General features: G+C 34.5%; 1 protein-coding gene across 2 annotated transcripts in view; it reads right to left on the minus strand.

Annotated features, from left to right (window-relative positions):
• Positions 1 to 26,451, minus strand: part of AGMO (alkylglycerol monooxygenase) — a 404,065-nt gene that overhangs the window by 140,738 nt on the left and 236,876 nt on the right. For both annotated transcript variants that reach the window (XM_518978.9, XM_009452691.5), the window contains 2 exons: positions 23,133 to 23,215; positions 22,497 to 22,602 (listed from right to left, as the gene is read on the minus strand). In XM_518978.9, the coding sequence (XP_518978.4) occupies positions 22,497 to 22,602; positions 23,133 to 23,215 (189 nt within the window). The remainder of the gene's footprint in view (positions 1 to 22,496; positions 22,603 to 23,132; positions 23,216 to 26,451) is intronic.

The following is a 26,451-nucleotide window of genomic DNA, read 5'->3' on the forward strand; positions in this document are numbered from 1 at the left end:
ATGACTATATGACATTGGATAAGTTCATTAATTCTCTGGGCCTCAATATCCTCATTTGAGAAGTGTGGTTAATAATAGGTACTAAAAGGCTTCTCTGTGAGGAGTAAATGAAAATGTATACTTAGAATGGAGCAGACTCTTGATAGTAGGTACTAGTGTCATTCCCTTTTATGAATGTTTTTTTCTGACAGTATCTGAAAAGGTACCTAATATTATACAAGTGGAAAACCTTAAGAAAATTTATACTTTTATATTTTCCTATAGCAATAATTGGAATCTAAAATTTATATGATATTCAGATTCTGAAGACATCGTGTTCAATTGTGTATTGGTGTGATAACATATCTCCCCACTCGCCACTGTAAAATCATCAATTCTTTTTAGTATGTCCCTTTAATGACAGAATGTAGTAATATCTTTAATAGAAAATTATCTTTCTGCCAATGAGTTTACCTCTCTATTCACCCTCATTTTAACTCAAGCTTTCAATATCTTGCTGAAATAATTATAGACAACATTGTGTCAAATATTTAACTCATTTTTTATCCCACTACCAAGATACCTCTAAGTGATACGAAATATAAGGCAGATAGCCCCAAATCTTAGGATTAAGAGATTTTAGAATGAAAGGGGCTGGAGAAACAGTTAAAAGATTTTTTAGTACATACAGGTTTACTTTTTGGCATCTATAATATCTTAGTCTTTCAGGACTTATTACTATCAAGTATAGAAATATAATTCAAAAGATCAAATTACAAGAGTAACATCAAAATTCTGAATCACATCCACAGGTTGTTACCAACCTCTTTGCTTCATCTCACCACTGTTTTATCTCTATATTCTTGAAAATGACATGAGCTTTGTGGTTTCAGCTTACATTTTGCTGTAATATTAACCACAAGCCTCTAATAAAATTGTATTTGGTGTTAGTGTCTACCTTTCAAAAGTGATTTTGAATCACAGAAAGGGAAGCAGAGAGATTCATTTATTACCTAGTATTGAAATAATGGACAAAACTTGCCTTTCTTGTAGTATATCTTAGGCAAGCATAGTTTAAAAGTTGACATTTATACTCATTCTCTCATGTACACAAGGAAAATGAGATTTAGAAAACAATAATAATATTTTCCTTTAACTATCCATAAAACTAACTGGAAGACATTGGCTATTTTATTTTTACAGATTTTGGAACTTAAAAATAGACACTTGTCAGACATGGGGATTGATATAAACTAAAATGTAAAATTCCAAGTTTGAGAGTAAATCAAGAATTTCTTGATTACTCATTTAGAAAATGATGCATATTTTTGGTAACTGATATACCTGAAGCATCTAAACAATGTATGGCACATAGAAGACACTCAACAATATTCGTTGAATGAATAAATTGCCTAAATATGTAATTACAATATTTATGTACCAATTTCTTTAAAAATGTTTAGTCTTTTCTCCAAAAAGCTAAAGCAACACTTACTGAGGTGCCAACACAGCTTATTTTGCAACAGGACTAATTGTTTTCAATGTAGATCTGATCTTCATAGTAAAAACATTTTATAATTTAAAACTTAAAATCTGGATGCTAGGCCAGGTATTGTAGCTCACTCCTGTAATGCCAGCACTTTGGGAGGCCGAGGCAGATGGACTGCTTGAGATCAGGACTTCAAGATAAGCCTGGGCAACATGGCAAACCCGTTTCTACCAAAAATACAAAAATTAGCCAGGCATCCTGGTGCACGCCTGTGGTCCCAGCCACTCAGGAGGCTAAGGTGTAAGGATTGCTGGAGCTTGGGAAGTTGAGGCTGCAGTGAGTCGTGATGGTACCACTGCACTCCAGCCTGGGTGACAGAGCAAGATCCTGTCTCAAAGCAAACAAAAAACCCAAAAACACGTGGATGCAGATTTTCTTTGCTCTCAAGAGAAGACTTTTCCATTAGAAATATGGTAGATGCACTTGAGTAGTGTGATGCGTTTTCATCGGTTGAATATTTCCTTAAACTTAAATAAAACATCTGTCAACATTTTATCTGAATGCGTTACCTTACTCTATTACATCAGTTAGATTTATCTCCCTGTCGAGACCGTTGTTTTCTTGAGATGCAAAGAATGAGATCAATTATCCTAAATCTCTCAGTTTTCTGGTTCTATGCCTCTATCCTTACAGTGACTGTCCTCGTTCAAGCCACTGTCACGTCTTTCCACGTTTACTAAGATATATTTTTAATAGGTTTTCCTGTATTATACCTACCTCCACCAATTTCTTCTTTACAAAACACAAAAATGCAAATCTAATCAAATGGTTCCTATGCTTAAAATTCTTCAATTGCATCAGTAGTATGGCCTGAGAACAAAATCCCAAGCTCCTTAAGTGCACTGTATACACATCAGTTTCTGATATTATTCTTAGTAATTTTTCTAGTTTTTTTCTCTTGCTGTTCTTCCCATTTTATGGAACACTCCAGCCATAAGGAACGATTTTCAGTTCCCCAACATGGTAAGCAATTTCTCACCTCCTGGCCTAAGACCAAGCTTGGTCTGGATGCCCTCCCTCATAGCCTTCAGTTGTGAAAGAAGCATGGTGAACTCACACTCAAGATACAAATCATCACCTCAGGAAATCTTTATCACATGCCACAGCTGGATTATTTATGTTTCCCTTCTAAGTTCTTTCGGAGTGTGCTGTGCATAACATTGACATAGCATTTTTCAAACTCTACTGTAATTACTATTTTATTTGATCCTCCAGATTCTTAAAGACTGAGAAAATGTCTAATTTGCTACATTCCCAATATCTATCTTGGTACTTGGTACTGATGTTGTTGTTAGCAGTTTTTAAATATTTACCATGTACCCTAAGTTCTTTATACACAGAATTTCATTTAATTGTTACAACAATCCTAAGGAGTCAACATTATCTGCAGAAAGCTTGATAACTTACTTATCTATATTCACATATCTGATAAATCTCAAAGCCAGGACCTCAATTTGTATGAGTCCTGACCCTCTATTCCTAATTACTATGATAACAATTCCCTTACAAAATTGGTACTTTTTTTTTTGAGTATGTGAGTAATGGCTGGATCTATTAATCCAAGTGAGGGAAATGAAACATCAATGTTTTAATTCCAATATATTAACTCTTATTAAAAATGTTAGTACAATTATTGATCAATATAGCTGAACATTTTCCTTTTAAAGCAAAGAGACAGTCACTGAAGTATATTCTGTTGTTAATATCAAGAAAATGCTGATTCCCGCTTGGTTGGTATAGCCAAAAATTCTATTAAATTCAGGTAGGTTTTGCCATATAAAAGCTATGCTTTTCAAACTGGAAACAGGCATCTCAAACTGCATATACAGTATATTAACTTTCAATCAGCAATGTAAACAATGTAATATAAGCATTACATGGACTCTACATTAAGATAAACAAAACCACTTTTGCTAAGACAGATGTAATCACTCAAATTCCACCGGGAAAGAGGTAACAGCATTATTTGGTCTAGTCCCGAGTACTTTATTTAGTAAATAACTTGGGCTTTGTAGATTCGTTTTTTCATGACACCTATTTCCAACATTTAAACTAATAGTGTTTCAAGTGTTTTGTGCTTAGGATTTAATTGTAAAACAGGCCATTATTTACTCTTTTTTCATTAGGATGTTTTTAATTGTTATTTATTTTCATTAATCCTTCTTAAATAATACGATATAAAAGGAACACTGTATTGTCACTCTTCTTTATACTTCAAGCCTCCTAATTTTTGTATCATAAATCTTAACAAGTAAAAAAAAATACCATAAAGAAGTTATACTCAGAAATATCCAACCATTTTAATCAAGATGCTCATTTTAAATGTTATTCAAGAACCAAATCCAAAAATCAACTTGACCCTAAGTAATATATGGCTTTGGAAAACATTTTAGTGCTGAATGTAAGCAAAAAAAACAAGTTGCCTGAATTGAACTGTATCTTATTATTATGATTTTAAAATTAGATCCACTTGTTTAAATTAAGTGTTTTAAATTAACTATTTTGTATATCTAAATTTATATTTTATGTATTATACTGATTTCTCATTCATTCATGGAAAAACGACTCTTTGGAGTGTAAATACAGGCTCCTTTTTTAAGTAGGTACTACATTAAGGTGAATCAAACTTTAAATGATTCTGTGAAAAGTTCTCTTCTATATCCATTTGAATATAAGTAGGTACTACATTAAGGTGAATGTAGGTACTACATTAAGATGAATCAAACTTTAAATGACTGTGAAAAGTTCTCTTCTCTATCCATTTTCCTTTATTGCAATTCTTCTCCCCAGAGGATTCCAATGTTACTGTCTTTTTGTATAATTCCTGTCCAATTGTATGCACGTACAACCATATATACATACATAGATTAAAGGACCTAGATCTATTTCCTGGCTCTTCACTAACCGTGTAACTGGCCAAGAAACTTAACCTCTTAAAGGCAGAGCACATTTGTGAATTGTAAATGCCAAACTAGATAATTAGGTTTCTCCCACTTATAAAATAGCACAACTGATGAAAGCTGACAACAGCCCCATTTATTTTCATCTGATGTTTAAACATGCTTCTTTAATCCATGATAGAAAGTTAGTTATTTACCTCTATGTCTGAAAGCCACAGGGATTTAGGATCTTATCTGTCTCCTCTATATGTCTATCCTACTTGATGTCTTATAGCTTAAAATAATTAAAACCTCACCTAGAAGATAATTCATGACTCAAAAACATCCTCAGTCCAAACTCATTGATTTCCCAAAAAAAATGTGGGCTCAGTGTGGCCAGATCTTTGAATTTTTCAAGAGAAACAACTAATCCAAGTTCTTAAAATCTCCTGATCAAAAAATGTTGGTAAACTATAAAATTTTAATTTTAAAATAAATAGCTCTGTGCAGATCAAGCAAAGTATAGCCAAGTGTTGTATTTAGCTTATGACTCCTGAGAGTTTCAGTCTAGAACCTGCTGACTGATAAGGAACTAAATTAAATACAGTCTGTATAAATACTTTATTAAATTCAGTATCATCGCCTTGACACAAGATAGAGGATACTGATGGGAGACTAGCCCTATCTTTATGTCAAAAGCAACTGCTTATAACTTTTCTTGACTTTACTCTTACTAAATATAGTTTACTCAGCTCTTGATCTCAAAGACATTTTCCTGAAGTTAACTGTTACTCTTTGCGACTTTTGATCTTCCAGGGTAACTTGGATGTTTATCATGATGTTATTGGCCTTTTACATTAATGGTAATATTGTATCAGAGATGGGAAGAACATAGAATCCCTATTGACATGTAATCCAAAAGGAACAGTTTAGCACAGTCTCATGTTCTCCCAAAGGTCCATATCCTAATGAGTCAACTCCAAAGGACACCTGAACTCATTCATCTCTATCCTCTGTCTTGGGAGAAATCCTCATCAATATACATCAATATAGTGCTAAAGTCAAACACATACTACTTAAAATGATCCTGGCCAGAGATAAGCAAGTGAAATTGCATTGAATGATCGATGAAACTGTTTAGGCATCAATAGGAAAAAAGAAGCCAGAAAAATGCTATTACCAGAAAAAAATGATTTCAGGATCAAATGAAAGAAAGCTGTATGAAAACAGTAACGCAAATTTGAAAATCTTAAGTAAAATTAAATGCCTTGGAATATCCATTATAATTATTCAGCAACATTTCTTCTCAAATTTGTATTTTTCTTCTTTCTATAGCTTTGGCTAATTTCTTTCCATTTCTGCTTTGTAACACTCGTGTATCTGTACAGTCAGAGGATCTACTTTTTTAAGGCTGTTTTTACTAGAAATAAATATGAGTATAGCATCACTCTGTTTTTCACTTGAAGGTTTTCCTATGAAATAAGAGAATAAGCCGGAGCTAAATGCTCCATTGCAGGTTGAAATAAGTCCACTATTTTGGTTGGTTTAACAGTAAATGAAAATCACATGCAAAAATTATCCATAGCCTTCAGCAATCATCTGAAGAATATTTAGCAAACTGAAAAAAAATTGCACCGTGATTTCTACATAGTGTCACTAATAAAAAAGTAGAAAATAGAACCTCAAAGTTCTTCTAAATTAGCTGCCTAATGCATTTTGATTAAACACTTCCACATGCTTATTATAAACCTCTAATGTGATTCACATTGTGACTTATTTCTATGAGTGACACCTCAATGATTTATAAGTAACACTTTATGAGTACAACATGGAAGGAATATATACCTTTGGAGGCCTTTACTAGAAGTACATGGACAATAATCATCTTGCTAAATGTTCTATATACAGTACAGGCCTATCATCAGTTCTTGGCACAAGGACTCTCAGAAAACCTTCTTTAACACCTGTTCTCATTTACATTAAAGATAACTGGCTTTGGTATTTGAATATCCAACGTTCTCCCACTGACAGATTTGTATCAGGCTCCCTAACGATCTGAGTTCATTTTAACTTATCTGGAACCACTGTGAGTGCCATCCTTGCCAGAAGGTTTATAGCAAGCAAAATGTTTTTTGTCTACTTTGATTATTCATTTTTTTAGATTGACTTTATAGGTTGAAAGGGCATGGTGGTGATTACATGGAGACACAGTTAAATTCTTGCAAATTAGAATCAGATTCACTATTCCCTCCATTTTGTTTCTATGTTCTCAAACACCATATACCAAAAAATCTCAGAGACCCAACACCTACCTCATTTCTCACAGGTTCCTAGAAATCCTATTCTTCTCAGTGAAGTAATATACAAATGGTGTATTAGCCCATTCTCATGCTGCTATGAAGAAATACTCGAGACTGGGTAATTTATAAAGAAAAGAGGTTTAATTGACTCACAGTTCTGCATGGCTGTGGAGGCCTCAGGAAACTTATAATCATGGCAGAAGGCATCTCTTCACAGGGTGACAGAAGAAAGAATGGGTGTCAAGTGAAGTGGGGAAAACCCCCTTTAAAACCGTCAGGTCTGGTGAGAACTCACTATCATGAAAACAAGATGGGAGTAACCTCCCCCAATGATTCAATTACCTCTTACTGGGTCCCCTCCTATGACATGGGGTGATTATGGGAACTAAAATTCAGGATGAGACTTGGGTGGGGACACAGCCAAATCATATCAAATGTGAACAAATGGTAACTATTTAATATTTTTTATATCCCACATCCAATATGGAATCTTAAACACTGATTCTTCTTGATTTCACAAATCATGAAACTGAGAATTAAGTGGCTTTCCTCACAATGTTAATTCATAATAAGTGTGTTTCTGGAACCTGGGTCCAGTTTTTTCTCCATTTCATCATAGTAATTTAAATACTTGTTCAAGGATAGACCAATCCAGTGTCAGATAGTGTCATAGACAAACACCATGCATGAAGGATATTATTATACCTTCTTGTGCTGTACATTAAATCAAATAAAATTATGTATAAATATTGAGTTTTGGTAAATATTCAGCAAATATAAAATCAGTTAACATAAAAGCATAAATTGTATAAAAAATCCACATTAGCTTTTAATCTGTATCCATCAATGTCCTTGGAGTATGTAAGCATGAGAGATGATGATGCCACTTAAATAGCAGTTATTAGAGGTAGATAAGAGTTTTAAGCAGTAATTCTCTGGTAGCTAGCTGCTTTTCCCTTATATTTAGAGAGCTTACAGTCACACCTGATACCTAGGAAGAAAACTCACATTGAGAGTCAGAGAGAGTAGATTTCTGTTTTCTCCCAAGTGAGAATGTTTCAACTGTTCATGGGTTCAATAAAAAAGAGCTGGATTTTGTTCCTAGATCTGAACGCATTTAGGAAAAGCTGGCACGAGGGATATTTTACCTCAGAGGAAAGGAATTAAGAAATTAGTCAACTTTTCCTTTCTGTGACAATTTGATCATAGGGAAGTAAATTCCAGAATATTGTTAAAGGCTGTGTATTGTTTCATTATTTTATCTTAATAAAAGGAAGTTTGGCTTACCAATAATGTGCTGAGCATATGGAGAACATTGAGAAGAATAAACGAGGCATTATTTTGGAGAGATAGTAATTAAACATTGTTCAGTGTTGTTTCTCCTTGCTCTTCTTGTTGTTGGTATGTGTTACTCTGCCCAACAAGTTATTAGGCAAAAAATGCTTTTTAACAAAATTTAGCTCACTGTGGGCATGCATGAGATAGTAGGCATTCTAAGCAGCTGATTTTTTCAGCCAAAGTTATCAGATGGCCATAAGAAAATTGCAGAATAGTTTAGGTACAGTTGATAAGAAGGTTGAATTTACTTTGTTATAGCAGGTAGTAATCTTCATTCTAGAAACTAAACAATTCATGGGCAAATGTCTGCATAATGGGAAAGGGTCCTCACGAAAATGCAAATTTAAACTTATCTCTATTGTTTTTACATATGTAGATAACATCAGAGGAGCAAAAACAAAATCTCCCCGACTCACCTTTCCACCATTATGTAAGTAGAAATTGCAAGACTTGAAAGAGATATAACATAGACTTAAAATACCATTTTGATTATAGAAGAGGTAGTTCAGGAAACTAAACCCCTATATTTAATAGTGATTCTCAGGGGTGAGGAGAATTTGATAGCATTTCTTAAAGGCATGAGTGATTAGTAATAAAAATGTGCATGTAAAATTGCCTCTGATTTTTAGCCAGCAGAAGAAAAAAGCAGACATCTAGGAAGGATATCATGTGCATATCATGTACATCGTATCTTGTAAAAAAAAAAAAAAAAAAAAAAAAGTCTAAATACTTGGAAGTGCCAGGTGACAATCCAGATAGCTGAGTTGTTACCATGCTTTTCAATCTGGCTTTAGGAAAATAATGACATGTTCATGCAATAGCAGCTACTACATTTTAAGTGGACACATAAATAAAAATAAATTTATAGCAGCTTATCAAATGCAATTCTTTTAAAAAATATCTAAGTATACAGCTAGAGATAAAAACAGTAAGCAAACATATTATGCAAATTATTTTTAAATCTGTTTAAATGAATCATTGAGAAAGTGTTAAAATACAAAGATGAATAGCACTATGGATTATGAATCATGTGGAATATTTATTGTTACACAGTAACATATGAATTCAGTAATATTGACCTAATAAAGCCCAGATAGCATTTACATTAGAATCTGCAAATAAAGTTTGTTAATTCACATTATCTTCAGAAAATGGGTTTGATTTCTATTAACCTTGACTCTTGTCAAGCAGTTAATATGACAGAATAAATAACAAATGCTCTTTTACCATTAACCTATAGCAAGAAGACCTCTATTTCCAGTATTTAGAACCATTTCACGGACTGTTAGGGGAATCGAAAGATCACCCCGCCATAGATCTTCAGTTTGCTCATTGAGGATGAAATAAATATACAATCCAAATTTAACTTCACTTTCAAAGGCATATAAGATGGTCTCCCTACATGTCCTGCCTATTTAAAAAATTTTTATGACGGTAAATAAACCCTGGAAAATTCCTTCTCAGATTTTACCACCTGAAACTGCAGCTGTTGGCTGCCACTATCAGTCTCACAACTCCAAACTCACGTGCAAACCTCATCAAGGGCAGACATTTCTAATTGATTCCAGAAGTATTTTTTTTTTTCCCTTAGATCAGGGGGCAAAGGAAGAATAATGAGCAGCTTTTCAGAGGGAATTGGGGGTTTGGGTGTTGAGGGGAGGGGGTGGTGCTTTTAAAATCTCAGGCTTGGCCAGAAATGCGTGGCAATTTTACGGTCAATTGGCGGGAGCATCTGGAACCAGACATTGTGGCCTTGAGTTGATGGTAGGGAAACCAGCTTACAGGCAACAGCAAGCCCATAATGAGTCCCTGTCATGTACTAGTGGAAACCACGTTGACAGTCTGCCAAATATCCATGCGCCTTTTTCTCAGCGACAGGATTCTCCTTAGAGCCGTTATCTAGTATCTGAAATCTGTCCACTTATAGATCTTCACCTGTTTTCGCTATTAAAGACAATGCAAAAACAAAAGCTAAAAATTAGAACGTGTATGTGTTTAATTCCTTGTGTGCTGACATGGCTCTATATCATAAGATTGTGTTTACTTTCATTTGGGGCATATATTTCCAACGCAGCGGCCATCTTGTTACTGCATGGGGAGTGTCGGACGCGCAGGTCATAAATCATAGCACTGCGCACGGCACACTCAGACGAGAGGAGGTGAAATGCAGGCCCTTTGTTATTTCAAATGTAGGACAGGTGATTATTTTTAAAAAGGTGGGAAGGGGGCAGGGTTCTTTTTTAAATGCCCAGCAGAAAACCAAGGGTGGAAATAATTTCTTAGGAGTAAATGATGTTTACTTTAAGCTGCTGCTCGTAATTCACCACGCTGACGTTGGTAGATTACATCCACGAATAAGTCATGTAATAATAGGACAGCCATGAAAAATGTAGAGATGTGACAACAGGATGGAAACTGGTTCCTTGGTGAAGAACAAGCCATGCAGAAAGCTGGATTTCTAACATTCTCAAATCTCTTTTTATCCAATCTAATTAATGGGGATTGTATTCATGTTATAACTCACTCAAAATTCCTAGGCTTGTGATGTTAAACTAAATTCAACATGTTTGCTCTTAGTTGATCTACTCTTGGGGGGAATCCCTGCCTGTTTTCAGACCAAAGTAAAACAAGCACAAAAGCAAGACTAAATGAAACAAAACTACTAAACTAAAAGAAAAAAGAAATGTATTTAAAATACTTTTTTAAAAAACAGTATATTTTTGGACGTGAAATTTTTCTGAAAACATCTATGTTCTGATGATTGCAGTATGTGTGAATCAGAAATATATAGTATTAGTGTTGCTCAAAATAGACATAATATTAAAATACATTAAACTGACAGTGAACAAATAGTAGAAAATGACATCTACTTGAACAAAGTATTTGCAAAAGCAACTGCACTTGTTGGATGCCTGTGTTGGTACTTTAAAAATAAAAGCATATGGGAGAAGGGACAGGTGAGTAAGAATATAAGCTATATTTGTGCCTTTTAATTGCCTTAATAGAGATGATGCATAGAAAACTATCATGTATTATTCTCTTAGGTGTGGATTCAGTATCTTAAAACCCCATACAAAGCCAATACATTTTGGAAAATTTCATGTGATAGTTTCCAATTTACTGTGTCAAAACTAGTCTTTCTTCTTTTATAAAGCAGAAAAGCAATACTATGTTCTAATATTGCTTAATTTTACTTCCAAGTATTTTGTTGTTCATGGAAAGAAAAAGTGACCATTTTTAGAAGGAATACAGGAAGAGGACAATGTTTTTTTAAAGGAGACCACAAATAAATCACCCCAAATGGCTTATTTTCACCTTCAACTTAGCTAGCCCCACAACTCAGTCCATCAGTTATTTTCTATGTACCATTACAGAACAGTAAAAAATGTGTACATGAGAGAGAGATGTATATCACGAATGAGATAAATGAATATATATATATAGATAGATAGATAGATAGATAGATAGATAGATAGATCCCCTCATAGGACCTGGAACAGTAAACATTTGTTAATTGCATGTGATGGAATGATACATCTTGAGAAAGATTATACCCTTATATTCTAAAAATATTCATAAGGGTGGTAAGTGAAAGAAAACAATTTTTTAAGTGGCGGGATACTCAAATTGAGTTAGAAGTAAAGAAAGAATTGCAAAGCTTTATTATATTAACACAAAAATATCAAAGAGGATCTGCTAATAACCCCAGTGTTTACATGTTTTACGCTCCCTGAATTTTTTCTCGTAATTCACGAGAATGTTTTCTAAAAATAAAATTATATCCTATAAAATATATTCTCATGTTACATAAAGGTAATTTTCAAATATGTTAATTTATAGCATATAAAAGGGATACAATCTGGGACTATACTAGGATGAAGTGGATTATGCTCACTTATACATGGCTAATGAACAGGTAAAACGATAAATATTTGGCCTATTGAAGAGAAGATTCCTGCACTAACATAGTACCATGGACATAGATTTTCCAATGTTTCAGAAATTTTGATATAATGTAGGGTGAATTTGGGATTAATTTTAAATGTGAGTATCCTCCCCTATACAAGAATAGAGAAAATCATCTGTGCACTTAAAATTAAAATAGTAAATCTTGCTAAAGAAGCCAAGATTGGCTGGGCACGGTGGCTCACGTCTATAATCCAAGCACTATGGGAGGCCGAGACGGGCGGATCACAAGGTCAGGAGATCGAGACCATCCTGGCTAACACGGTGAAACGCGGTCTCTACTAAAAATACAAAAAAATTAGCCAGGCGTGGTGGCGGATGCCTGTAGTCCCAGTTACTCGGGAGGCTGAGGAAGGAGAACGGCATGAACCTGGGAGGTGGAGCTTGCAGTGAGCCCAGATCATGCCACTGCACACTCCAGCCTGGACAACTGAGTGACACTCTGTCTCAAAAAAAAAAAAAAAAAAAAAAAAAAAGAAGGTAAGATCATGGAATTAATTCAAATTATGTATTAGCTTAATATTTTTGCATAATTATAGCCTGTATTCATAACCCTCCCCAGGAGTTGTACAAATGGAAACTGGTTGTTAGAGGAGGAATTGTAGCTGGATATATCAGCACTATATGGAAAAAATTGATGTCTATCTGAATTAATAATAATGGATGGTGTAATAGTACCATCTTCATACATAAAGGGGAGTATAGTATTATATGGAATTATTCTGTGGAAATAAAAACCATTTGCGTGCAGTCCAGGGGTGATGAGACAAACTACAACCTGGTAGAAGATACTTTCAATAAACATAAATGACAAAGGACTGATATTATAATCATACATAGAATTTCTAAAAATCAAGAAAAAGAAAATATAATGGGTAAAAGGTACAAAAAATCACAGAAAAGGAAACACAAATTCCTTTAAACACAAAATAACGATCCACTTCAACAGTAAACAGAAAATAGTAATTAGAAATACAATGAGATACTACTTAATTTTCCAAATGGACAATAGGTTAGAAATCTGACAATTACAACTTCGGTGAGGAAAGGTCCACTGATAGGGGGACATTTTATAATCACTTGGAAAACAAGTTGGCATCAGCTAAAGAATTTCAACAAGCACATTTGCTACAATCCAGCAATTCCCATCTAGATGTATAAACTAGAGAAACTCTACATATATGCAATGTGCACTAGATGTGTACATGAATTTCTACTGCAGCATTGCAATAGAAAAAAATAGAAACAAACACTAGAGAATAGATAGATACGTATAGTCAACAGTGAACCAATTTACAGGAATAGAAATGGATACAAGTACAGGCAACAAAAAGAATACATTTTAGAAATAAACATTTTTGCAGAAATTTTATATAGCATAGGAAACTATATATAGTATCAGAAACCATATATAGTATATAAGATACCATTTTATTGTACTCACAAATTTTAAAAAATGAAATAATATATTGCTTAATGATATCTTGAAGAAAATCTGAAAAATTACTTTAAAATCATGGAAATGATAAGCACAAAGTATAAAATAACTGTTCTATCTGTGGAAATACAAGTGGTATCACACAGACAGCAGATAATACAGTGTTATTAATACTTTACTGGTATTATATAATTTTATTTAGAATGGTGTTTATCTTTTATAAAAATATATCTAATATCTCTCAAATGCTATATGAAAAAATGTGATTAAAAATATTAAATAAAACTAATATAGCTACTACTTATAAATGCAAACTTTGTACACTTTATAAAAATATTAGGGCCCTGGTGCAGTGGCTCAAGCCTGTAATCCCAGCACTTTGGGAGGCCGAAACAGGCAGGTCACCTGAGGTCAGGTGTTCGAGACCAGCCTGGCCAACATGGTGAAATCCCCTCTCTACTAAAATTACAAAAAAAAAAAAAAAAAAAAATGAGCCAGGTACGGTGGCAGGCACCTGTAATCCCAGCTACTCAGGAGGCTGAGGCAGGAGAATCGCTTAAACCCGGGAGGCGGAGGTTGCAGTGAGCCAAGATTGCGCCACTGCACTCCAATCTGGGGTACAGGAGCGAGACTCTGTCTCAGGGAAAAAAAAAAAGAAAAAAAACAGATGTTTGGATAATACTGAAATAGATGAGTCAAAATTGCTCTATACTATGAATATTCGTGTGTGTGTGTGTGTGTGTGTGTGTGTGTGTGTGTGTGTGTGTTTCACCTTGAACCCAAAAGTATGTATATAGCAGACTAGCATACCTACCATGAAACATTGTTGAGGACAGTCTATTCCTTACATTCATCTTGTAGCCAGATAAACAGTTGAAATGACTCGTTTAGGATGACTTCAGACAAACATTCTGTGATGACAATACACTAACCACCACCGTGAGATGAACCCAAGTAATAAATAAAACCTCAGTGTGGTAGACGGATAAAAGGCCATAAATTTATGTGTGCCCTTTTGCAATTGATCTTACTGCTCTTCTAATCAAAAGAGTTTATTTCCCCACCCTTTGATTTTCGGCTGGTCTGATAATTTGTTTGACCAATGGAATGTGGCAGAAATATATAGAGTCTCTGAACCTAGGCTTCAAGAAGCCTTGCAAATGCAGTCTTCAGCCTTGCAGATCTTGCAACTGCAATGTACAGAACTTGGCCTGGCCCACTAGAGGGTGAGAGGCTATGCGGACAGAAAACAGTGTGCTCCCTTGACAGCCAGAGAGAAGTCTTTCCACATTTGCTTTTATCTCAGCTGATTATGTGGAATACTGCTGAATGAGTAGGCCCAGGTGAACGCAGCAGAGAAAACACCACAGAAATTGTGAGAAATAATAAATCTTCATTTGTTTTAAGCCATTAAGTTTTGGCTTGGTCATGCAAAAACAGATAAATGCCAAGGAAACCTGAATTTTACCAAATAAATAAACACATAGATACATACCAAAGAAAAGAAAGGAAGAGAAAAAAAGCAAGACAGGAAAAGGAAGAACCCATGGAAGTATGAAGCTTGCTAAGAACTGTTGAATCTTCCTTCATTATCTGATACATATTTGTTGACATATTAACTGGGTAAAAAGAGATATCTGAATATGCATCCCTTGCATTTTGAAGTCAATGAACATTTAATTCAGCATTCTATTTAGAGTTGAAATTACAACGTGTTCTTCTAAAGTTTCCCATGTAACAGCTACATAGCAGGAATTGTCAGTGCACATTTAATATTTATTGAATAAATCAATAAAAATTGAAGAGTCTTAAGGTTGCTGCTATGAGTGTTGGTTTCTTCTGCACATAAAATGGCTGAGGCAGCAAATTGTTAACCTTGGGTTAATGCTTTTTCAAAAGAGCTGCCCAGACGAGATAATGTGGAAAGGATAATAAGAAGGCATAGTAATTAGATTCCAGAGTTGGAAGACAAGTAGGGTGTTTCCTAAAGGGTGAGATACGTACTAATTAATGTTGGTACTCCATATGATTTCAGTCAGAACTGTTAATTAGGAGGGTAAGAATCCCTCCAGGGATTCCCTTCTTAGATGCAGGTGGGATTTTCTGCACTCCAAACTCAGTCCCTCCCCAAGATAAAAAGACCTTAAACTTCTACTCTCCTGAGCTTAGCAGGGAATTCTGAACCATTGAGAAGGAAGCAACCCAAACCCTCTCCTAGATAACTCAAATTCATGTATTCTCTGACATTAACAGAAACTCCCAGAATATGTCTTCGTGGTAAATCTCTGGCAACCAATGCCAGCAAGAGAAGAACAAGGAAGCGCCTCTCTGAGTTTTAGGTCTGTTCTACCTGTCTTAATTTTGCTTGCTTTGGCTTTATTCCTTGAAGTATTGGGGATGATGACCTAAATGTAACATTTTTAAAATAAAGCAGGGGTTGGGATGGAAATGATAGAAGTGATTTTAACAATGGCATTAAGATAAATATCCCCCATATTACTGGATGATCCTATTCAATGCCATTTTTATGAGGATTTTATTTTCAGATATGGAGTTTTATAGATTAATTAGATTTAATCCCAGCACTTTGGGAGGCCAAGACAGGCAGATCATGAGGTCAGGAGATTGAGACCATCCTGGCTAACATGGTGAAACCCCGTCTCTACTAAAAATACACAAAATTAGCTGGGCATGGTGGCAGGAACCTGTAGTCCCAGCTACTCGGGAGGCTGAGGCAGGAGAATGGCATGAACCCAGGAGGTGGAGCTTGCAGTGAGCCGAGATCACGCCACTGCACTCCAGCCTCAGCAACAGAGCAAGACTCCGTCTCAAAAAAAAAAAAAAAAAGAAATTATTTTTACTCATATTTACTTTAATTTTTGCTCATACATTGATGACATTTTAAATTTATGCTTTGGGTGTTTCTAATGTGTGGTTTTCTATTACTGTAATGAAAACATTTAAAAGAAATATATTTACATTTTTTAAAATGAAATACCTTAAATATAAACATTGAGAAGAGTCAAAGTGGCCTACATATATATCATGTATTTTTTTTGTAGAAGTTTTTTGCAAGCAGTTCTTAAATATGAGTCCAATGAACAAAGATAATCTTTCATATGACGCAGTTAGAAGCAAAGTTATCTGCTGTGTCTTAGAGCCATCATTTTATTTATCCTAAAATACGTCAACAACTAAACTCCTACCCGTTCATTCCTCACTAAACTGGGTTGAGTAATCCACATTTGCCAAACAAGTTCTAAATAAAATGTTTTATTGTGTGTTACATGGTCACTGCAATCATGACTAATTTGTGATATATGAAATCATAAAATACAAAAAATCCTGAAACCTTTCCATATGATAGTGTATTTGAATTATAGAAAAATACTATAAATTCATGTTCCAAAGACATTTTTAATACTCAGAGAAACTAACTGGGAAAAGGAGAACTTATGTGTTCCTTACTAAGAATCATCACATGTGCCCTACAGCCTGTGCTTTTATTATATTCTCAGTAGTAATTACAGGAGTGGTAATGTTAGTTGTACTGAAGCTTTTGGCGGAGTAGGCACAACATACTGCACGCACATTTACAGACATTATTATAAGTACTTTTTGTATGTATAATCTTATTTAATCCACATGTCCACCCGCCAAGGTAGGTACTACTATTATTATTCTCATTATGCAGAAGAGAAATGAAAGCAGACAGAGGTACTCAAAAGTCTGGGTGGAATGACTGATAACAAAATTAAAATAAATATAAGCTTCAAAGGAAGTATTACATCGTTAGCAATAAGTACACTCGACCCTTGAGCAACTCGGAGGTTAGTGGGGCCAACCCCCCTGTGCGGTCAAAAATTTGCCTATAACTTTCACTTCCCCAGAAAATGTAGCTATTAATCACCTACTGTTGACCAGAAACCTTAGTGGTAACATGAACAGACGATTAACACATATTCTGTATGTTGTATGTATGATACACTGTATTCTCACAATAAAGCTAAAGAAAAGAAAATGTTAAGAAAATAATAAGGAAGAAGTAGGTCATCATAAAGGTCTCTTTTTCTCATCATCTTCATGTTAAGTAGTCTGAGGAGGAGGAGGAAGAGGTGGGTTTGGCCTTGCTATCTCAGGAGTGGCAGAGGTTGGTGGAGGAGGTGGATGAGGTGGAAGGGGAGGCCGGAGAGACAGGCACACTTAGTGTAATATTTATTGAAAAAAAAAATCCACATATAGATGGACCTGCGCATTCAAACCCATGTTGTTTAAGGGTCAATTGGATACAAAAGCTATAATAACTGCCAGGATATGGTCAATTCTTAAGGCAGGCAGTTCTGAGATTAATAAAGAGTACGTATGCATACCCTCATGCCCACACCTGAGAACACATGCAGATAAAATCAGGTTATGATCCTCATGAAAAGAAGAAGAAAAAACCAGATAAATTACAAATAAAGCAGAAATAAGCAGGCAAAATAATTCCCATGCCTTCTTCACCTTAGTGATGCCAGCCGGCAATAGCTAGAATATTGGCATTTTTAAAGAATCCTGGTTTCTGGAAATCATTTGTTACTAAGTGATGCCTTATATGAATAGGAGCCATAGGACACTGTTAACACAGCTTAGAAGCAGCTTCTCTCCACAGTGGGCTGCTCACTGTCACTGTCATCAGCAAAATGGTGTCTTTGACTGAAACTGTGACAACTCCAGGGTCATGCAGCCATATCTCTCAAATATTTCCTCTCAGTACCTATCACAAAACTCTGAGCATGTAAACTTAGTTGAAAAAAAAAAAAGATCTTTGGGAGACCAAGGCGGGCGCATCACCAGGTCAGGAGATTGAGACCATCCTGGCTAACATGGTGAAACCCCATCTCTACTACTAAAAATACAAAAAAATTAGTCGGGCGTGGTGGCGGGCACCTGTAGTCCCAGCTACTCGGGAAGCTGAGGTGGGAGAATGGCGTGAACCTGGGAGGCGGAGCTTGCAGTGAGCCGAGATCGTGCCACTGCGCTCCAGCCTGGTCGACAGAGCGAGACTCTGTCTCAAAAAAAAAAAAAAAAAGAAAAAGAAAAAAAAAGGTTTTGAGATTTAGATTAAAGGGCATCTATGCTCATTAAAGAATACATTCATCACCAAATTTAAAAAAAAAAGAGAGAGAAAAAGAATAAAACCATTTAGGTAACAGCACATCAACATAACCACTAATCAAGTGTGGTTATATCTTCTTACAATCTATTTTCTCTGCATCGAACAGTTTGTTTATGCAAAACAGATGAATAACTTTGCCAGAAAGAGGATAACTATAAATTTGATAGGCACACACCTCCCAAATAATGTAGGAAGACTATTACCATGCAGACTTACTAAGTTTGACTTATATAATAAAATAATATAACAGAAAACCTCCAGCTAGCCTTCTAGATAGAGTCACAGGGTTGCAGCAAGCTGATGCCACCAATATATACAACATTGATTTATATTATAGGAGAAAGGGGATTTATTGCTTCACTGACATTGATTCTAGTGATAGCTTCAAAGAAAAATGAAGAGAATATAGTGTCCTTGTAGTACAATCACTCCTAGTCAGTCAGCCCTAATTCATACTGACCGGAGTCACTGAGGCCATTTATTAGGTTTCTGTACTTATTGTTTGAAGAACAGTTTTAATGAAAGAACAGTTTTATGAAAACTCAGGTAAATGGCAAAGATTTACATAAAGTTTTAAGAGATACAAATACGAAGAAAACACAGATTTGAAATTCATAATTAATAATATAAGAATTGGTAACTGGTTGTAATTTTTACAATGTTTAGCTTTAAAAAGAAGTGGAAAGGCTACTTTCCAGATTAAAAAAAGATTGCTAGCAAAATATTTATCCAGTCTTACGTTGCCATCTCACTTGACCTCTCAACAGAGAAGACTTGCTCAAGTTTAATCATTAATGGCTTATAGTTTTAATAATAATAGTAACACTCTAATAATGGTAATATGAACAATGATAACTGTAATTTATCAATTTCTTCCTATGTTCTCTCCTTTGTGGCACTTCATTTTTCCACCAAACCATGTGAATTAAATACTGTTTTAACATTTTAAGGAAAAATTCCAGTGGAAAATCACAGGCAACATCTACTCTTGAAGAACTGGCCATGCATGTGCCCAGATGGACAGAAGCAGTTTCTGGAAAGAGTAGCTAAGCACCCTAAAAGATTTTTCCGTGAGGTCCTCTTTTCCTTGGATCATAAACCAAAGATAATCCAGAGGTAAATTATTCAAACCACATGTCTTTTCAAAACTCTTTTGCAGTTAAATTGGTAAGACATTTTACTATAGCTCTTTACATTTTCCAAGCTACTTTTGCTATATTTTGCCACAACCCTTGAGGTAGATGACTATTGTTATCATTACATGGACGAAAATGTACCTTGATCATTAAGAGTTATAGTGTCAGACTTCCTGAGTTTGTTCCCTGACTTATTCACTTAATAGTTATGTGCATTTAGACAAGTTGTGTACACCCCTCAATATTCTCATTATGAAGATAACGGAAGTAACTACATCATAGGTTTGATATGAATACTGAATGGAATAATACTGGTAAGGCATTTAGAACGTAGTAAGAGCTCAATGCATGTTAGCTCTTATAAAACCTATTTTACAGTTGAACAACCTGAGGCACAGAGTCCAAAGTCACAGATACAGTGTCAGGACCAAGAATTCATAGCACTGACTTTTCCTTCAACATTGTTGTTCTTCCCCACTTCTCATTCTGCTGTCTCCAAACTTGACTTGGGGATCTCAAGGCAGGCCAAGGCCAAATAGTTATTTCAAATGATCCTTAAGTTCATATAAAATAACAATAACAACAGTGCCTAACTTTTGTGGAGCACTTCCTATGTGTTAATCACTGTGCTAAATTCCTTACACATATTCTCTTATTTAATCCTCAAAATCCTACTTAGATGGATGTTATACTTCCTCCTTTTACAGATGAGGAAAGCAAGACCAAGAATAGTTAAGTGGTGAAGTAATTGCCAAAGAACACATAGCTACTTAGTTCTTAAGCCAAGAATCAAATTCAGGCAATATGGCTTCAAAGTTCAAGTCTTTACCATTCACTTTTATCTATTAACTAAATAAGTAAACTGCCATCATCTTATCACTAGAGGTCATCACACTTAAAAGCTGGACATACTAAATTGCCCTCCACCATCTCATCATCAAAGAATACCAAATGCAGTATGTTTTTGTAAGCCAACTTTCCCACATATTTACAACACTGGCTAATGTAAGGAACCTACGTTCTCTATTTCCTTCTGGAGTGTGTAAGATAAACTATCACCATAAACCTAAGAGTACTCTCATTAAATGAAATTATTGTCTTTCATGCCTTAAATTAGAATGTGCCCCTCATCTAAGGTGTTAAAGTGCCATTTTCTTTGATTTTATGATTTTTTTCAGCATGTATATTTCTGAATTTTATTAAATATGTATAATTTATGATTATTTTGCTTTTAGGTTATAATTTGAAGAAACAAAATGAACATACACATTAAATCAACTGTAATGCAGAATATATTAAATTAGATGATATCCAAGATCCTGATACTAAGATAGTATGCTTCACGGTTTAAATTCACATTATATATATAATATGTATATATACCCCTATGGTTTAGAAGTTGAGAAGTTTTAAAGGTATCAAAGAACATTAATAAAGAATCTTCTGCTTCTTCCTTTCTTCTAACCACAAAATTCACCTTTTCTTCCCACAAGCAACATGTTAGGTTTTGTTTGTCTTCCTAGATATATTTACATACATACAATAAAATACATTTATATATTTATACACCGATATCTCCCTCTCCCTGTTTTTATACTTATGTGCACTGTATGGCAGGAGACTTCACATGGAATCCTGTATCATGTTTTACTGTTAAGATTGCTCCTTATTGGTACTAAAGGATTTCCTGTGTTATTATTATAGATGCATATTTTACTACTTTATTAATGAACAATAATTTCAAATAGTCCTCCATTCATGGCCTTTAAGTTGTTGCTAATCTTACGTCATGACAAATAATGCTGCAAGGAATAATACTGCATATACACCGATTCGCACGTGTGTGAGCATATCATTTCAGTAGCACCAATTCCTAGAAATGAAATGCCGGGTTAACGGGTATGTGTATTTGCAATTTTGATAGATATCACCAAATTACCTCCAAAGGAGTTGTTTCAATTTATAATCAATATTAAATAATGAAAGTGTATATACTGGGTTTTTCACTGATGCTAAGAGCGGGGAATATTAGTATTTATGTTTAATGCTTAAATAAAGTTATACATTGCACATTCTGGTGATGTTGGCAGGTGTCTTGGCACCAAAGTTAAACAATATAACCCTGAATTGCAAACATAATACACTCTCTATTAATGCACTAGTGATGAGAAAATAAATGTCTTTAACAGCTGCCTAGATTCTAAACAATAAATATAGACCCAAAAGTTCAATGCAGTTCTTGGAAGTAAGAATTAACCATCACAGAAGATCATATTTTTCAGCTGTAGAAAAATCTCACTGACTTCAGTGACTTTATTTCCGTAGAATGATTACTTTTTACAGGTAATTGACAAGGAAACTTGATTGCAATTTTCACTTTAAAAGCTTTAAAAAAATCTCAAACGGCAGAGTCTCTGCCAAAAACTTTTTGTAAAATCAATTCTTCCACTTCTTGAGAACCTACTACATGGTCTGATTTCTTTATAAAGGTTGTGTAATGTAATGTGTCCAACAACTCTATGAGGTTAATGATATCAATCCAACTTTAGGGGCCAAAAATTGTGGCTCAGCTATATTAACTAGCTCAGATGACACAACTAACAAGTACTGGTAAGTAAAAAAAAAAAAAAAAAAGATCAAGATTTCCCACAAGTACTGGTCAGAAATGAAGTAGAGAAAACATCATTGAATGAATAAATTAAATGTGCAATAGGTATACGCCATCCTGTGGCTACCTAAAACAAATGTCTTACCTCAAAAGCAGATGACAAGGAAGGGACAAGAGGCTTCAGGTGACCAAATCGGTACAGCATTAAGAACATCAAGCAACGGAGAGTTTCCATAATAGCTGCCTTGGGTCTGAAATAAAATGTCATTAACATGCATTAGCTTTAAATATACTCTTTATATGTTCACATGTTATAATTAATATAAACTTCTCATTCTCAAGAAATACCTAGTATTTTAATATATTTGAAAAGCATGTCCCCTGAAGCTATTTGAAAACAGTGATTAAACTAAGAAAGAACACTCATCTTTTTCGGGAAAATCTGTTCTTTATCAACATATTGCTTAGTTTGAGCACTGATGAGTTATGAAGTTTATTTTCAGCTAATAAATAAAATATTAGGCAACTAAATTTCTAGGGTTTAAAGTAAGTGAGACTCTTTTCACTGATTTAATGTCTTCATACTTCATTCATTTAAAAAATGAGTAGTTAGGAGAACTGATATAGTTAACTTCTCTAAAATAATGAGAAGTCAAATACCAAAATTTTATATTTATTTTTAAAACTACACAAGTTACATAATATACTGGTATTTTACCACTCTGTGGAAAATTCTTGAATTGAGTAAAAGTAAAAACAATGCAAGAATTTCACTTCTTGCCTTTGATCCAGAAGAAATCCAATGGAAGTCAAGGTCAGGATAATGAAGCAAACCCTCAGAAGTAGAGTAACTTGCGACAGTGCCTGTCAAACAAACACGGAGATCAATGGAGCCATTAGGAGAATTGTTAAAAGGTACAAGAACGGTTAAACCTTACAAAACAGCCCAAATTTTATGTCCTATTGCACCACTTGTCATTGACACTTTACAGAAAGCTTGACTACACAGAAAACATTTTGGTTTTCTTAATGTCTTTCAGTTCCTTGTTGGACACTTGGAGAAGTAATTAGACAATTCCATAATGATATTTTGCTTAAAGTGTTCATTATCATTTAAAATTATCCTTTAAAGTTTTGACTTTTATAATTTTTTGAAGCATGCGAGTCCCCACATATGGATAAATTACTCACATTGTAATGTATAAATACTGTATTCTAATAGCCATTTTTAGTATAACAAAATCTTTGTGGTTTCAAATGCAAAGCTTTTTCTAATATAGAAAATATTTAAAGAAGACTGTGTTTATGAGTGAAAACATAAAGAAGATTACACATATACACTCATATTTGATTCAATCTACATGCTCACATATACATGTCAAAAGCTATCTTTTTAACGCTTAAACATTAAGCATTAGTGTGCTCTTCATGTTAATATGGCAGAGTTTTGTAAACTAAATTAAAACTTACTGATATATTGGACTTTGAGCCAAGGGAAAGAATGAGTACTATCTTTCCAGGTATCTTAAGGGTAAAAGCTTATTCTAAGACAGTCTGTCCATTGAGATTATTAGATTTCTGACTTGCAAATATGCTTTGTGCTCCAGAAGAATTAGAGGAAAAGCAGATACTAGAATTCTAATTTAAGTACATGTACGGCAGTCTTTTTTTATTGTTTAAAATTATTTACATTATGTATAAAAACTACTTATTTTGGAAAAATGAACCATTTACAGTTTGTTTTTGGACTCTCAGTCAAAGGACTTTCCTTTAAATATTTGTCTCAATTTTAGTCTGGTCTTTCGTACTTTTCTTTAGGAAAAATGAATTAAAGGGTACAGTTGCATAAAGTGGGTTTTTATCCTAATGTACTGGAAATAAACGATAATTTTTTTAAAAATTATCTTTTGAATCATTGTAACAGAAAACATTTTTGTCAGAATTATAAATTAATATGCATTTAATTTATACATTAAAATTTAATGTTTATTGAACATCTACTATTTTACAGCTTCTATGGCATGTGTTTCTTGTACCTTAATTTTGTTACATTCCCAATAACTTGGCAGAGTAGTTGTCATTATATCGGCTTTATTTAAAAAAAAAAAAACGCAAACAATCCGGGAAACAAAGGATTATCTAACTTTTTCCATCATTACAAAGAAAGTAAATAACGCCTCTGAAACTCAAAATAGGCCTGCCTGATCACAAAGCATGATGACGGTAGAATACATATAAGCAATAGATTTAAAGGAGCTAATGGCAGAAGTCTAAATTGAGATTACACAGCCAAAGTTGAGAGCCAGGTGAACACGACTTCAGATTAAAAGTGGATCAGTAAATTCAAAGTATTGGACACAGTTCCTGGATGAGTTCCCTACTCACTGGTGGAGCTTAAGTTCCATCTTTATGAAAACCCAGAGGTGTGATACAACAGATTGGCTAAAATAGTGCCCAAAACATTATGCAAGCACTCTTTCCTTTGTTTCCCCTTGAAACGAATATAAGGAATTTCACCTATTAGCTCATATCCTTACTTGCAACTCAATTTCATCTGTCCAAAGTTATAAACAGTAAACAAAAGCCACCAGTCACAATTTTTGCTCACATGCAGTACTGTAGCTTCATACCTTCTTAAAAACCAGACCCATCTCTCACGGCCAACTTCCTGGAATGGCAGCCAGAATTGTCAAGAGATTTTAAACCCTCCAAAGCAATACTTTAGTGGGAGAGTATTGCTGAGTGGTCAAAAATCTGAATACAAAAGTATTAGAATGTTTAGGAATAGGGGCACAATGATAGGTATTAGATACAGGATGGGGGAGTCAGTGAAAGCCAGAATGTCTTAGACCAGAGCAAGAGAGTGCTATTAATATTTTGATATGTGGAGGTCGGTGATGTCCACTTAGGAAGAAATGAGACCAAAAAAAAAAAAAAAAAAAAAAACCAGAAAAATATTTTCCTGGTGGTAGAAGTAACTAAGGTTTGTTACTTTGTTTGATTAAAATGTCATCTCTCACTATATTGCTTCATTGTGGTTTTGGCGGGGAAAAATTTACATATAAGGGAGAAATGATTTGTGTCAAAATCTGTAGTATGATTGCAAATGCTCTTTAAGAACACAGAATTTGTTTTTCAAACCTATCACCCATGTAAACATGAGCAAATTATTTGACATTTTAAAGCCTCAGCTATGCGTTTGGTACATTTGAAATAAAACACGCGTTTGGCAAGGACTGTAATCTTATTAAATACTTAAAAGAGTGTTTGGCACAGAGTAAAAAAGTCAATTGATGGTCATGGTTAGTATTATTGTTACTATGTTCAGGAGCTTAGGCTAATCTTAATTAATTACAATAAGATGAACTGAGAAGCATAAATAGAAGTTCTATTAGCTCTTTCAGATGTCATAGGAAACTCACAGATGAAATAAGTACATGTATTTACTTTGGTTAGGAAATGTATGATCCCTGGACAATACAAATAACTCTTTACCAAACTGCATCCTGACTACTGGACTCAGAGTGGAAACCAACTTGATGCAGGAATCCACCACCTAGTCAACATCTCTAACTGGTGGACGGGCAACTGAAACTTGGCATGACTAAAACACTGCCATTGAGCTCCTCTACAACATATATTCACTAGTTTTCTTCATCTTAGAAAATGACACCTCCTAGCCTTCTGTTACTGAAGACAAAAACCTGTGGCTGGTCCTTAACTTTTTCTGTCACTGTCTACTTCTAATATATCAAGAGATATATTTAAAATATATCCAGAATAAAACATGTGTTATAAACAACACAATTAATACCCTATTCCACCCCAAGCTGATCTCCCCAACAACTGTTGAAATACTCCCCTAACTGGTCTTCCTACTTCTAAAATTGCCTGTCCACCTACCACAGCCCCCAACCCACAGCATGCAGAGTGATCCTTTTAAGCTTAAGTGAGATCATGTCGCACATGTTCTAAACCCTCCAGGGGCTCACTCAGAATAAAGCTCAAAGTCATCACTCTAGCCCAAATACGCCATACCCCACTATTAATCCCTAGTGTTCTCTCTTTAACTCAAAATAAGCCATGTCAGAAATTTTCCT

This window comes from Pan troglodytes, chromosome 6 (genome assembly GCF_028858775.2).
Source record: "Pan troglodytes isolate AG18354 chromosome 6, NHGRI_mPanTro3-v2.0_pri, whole genome shotgun sequence".
In the NCBI taxonomy this organism is placed as follows: domain Eukaryota; kingdom Metazoa; phylum Chordata; class Mammalia; order Primates; family Hominidae; genus Pan; species Pan troglodytes.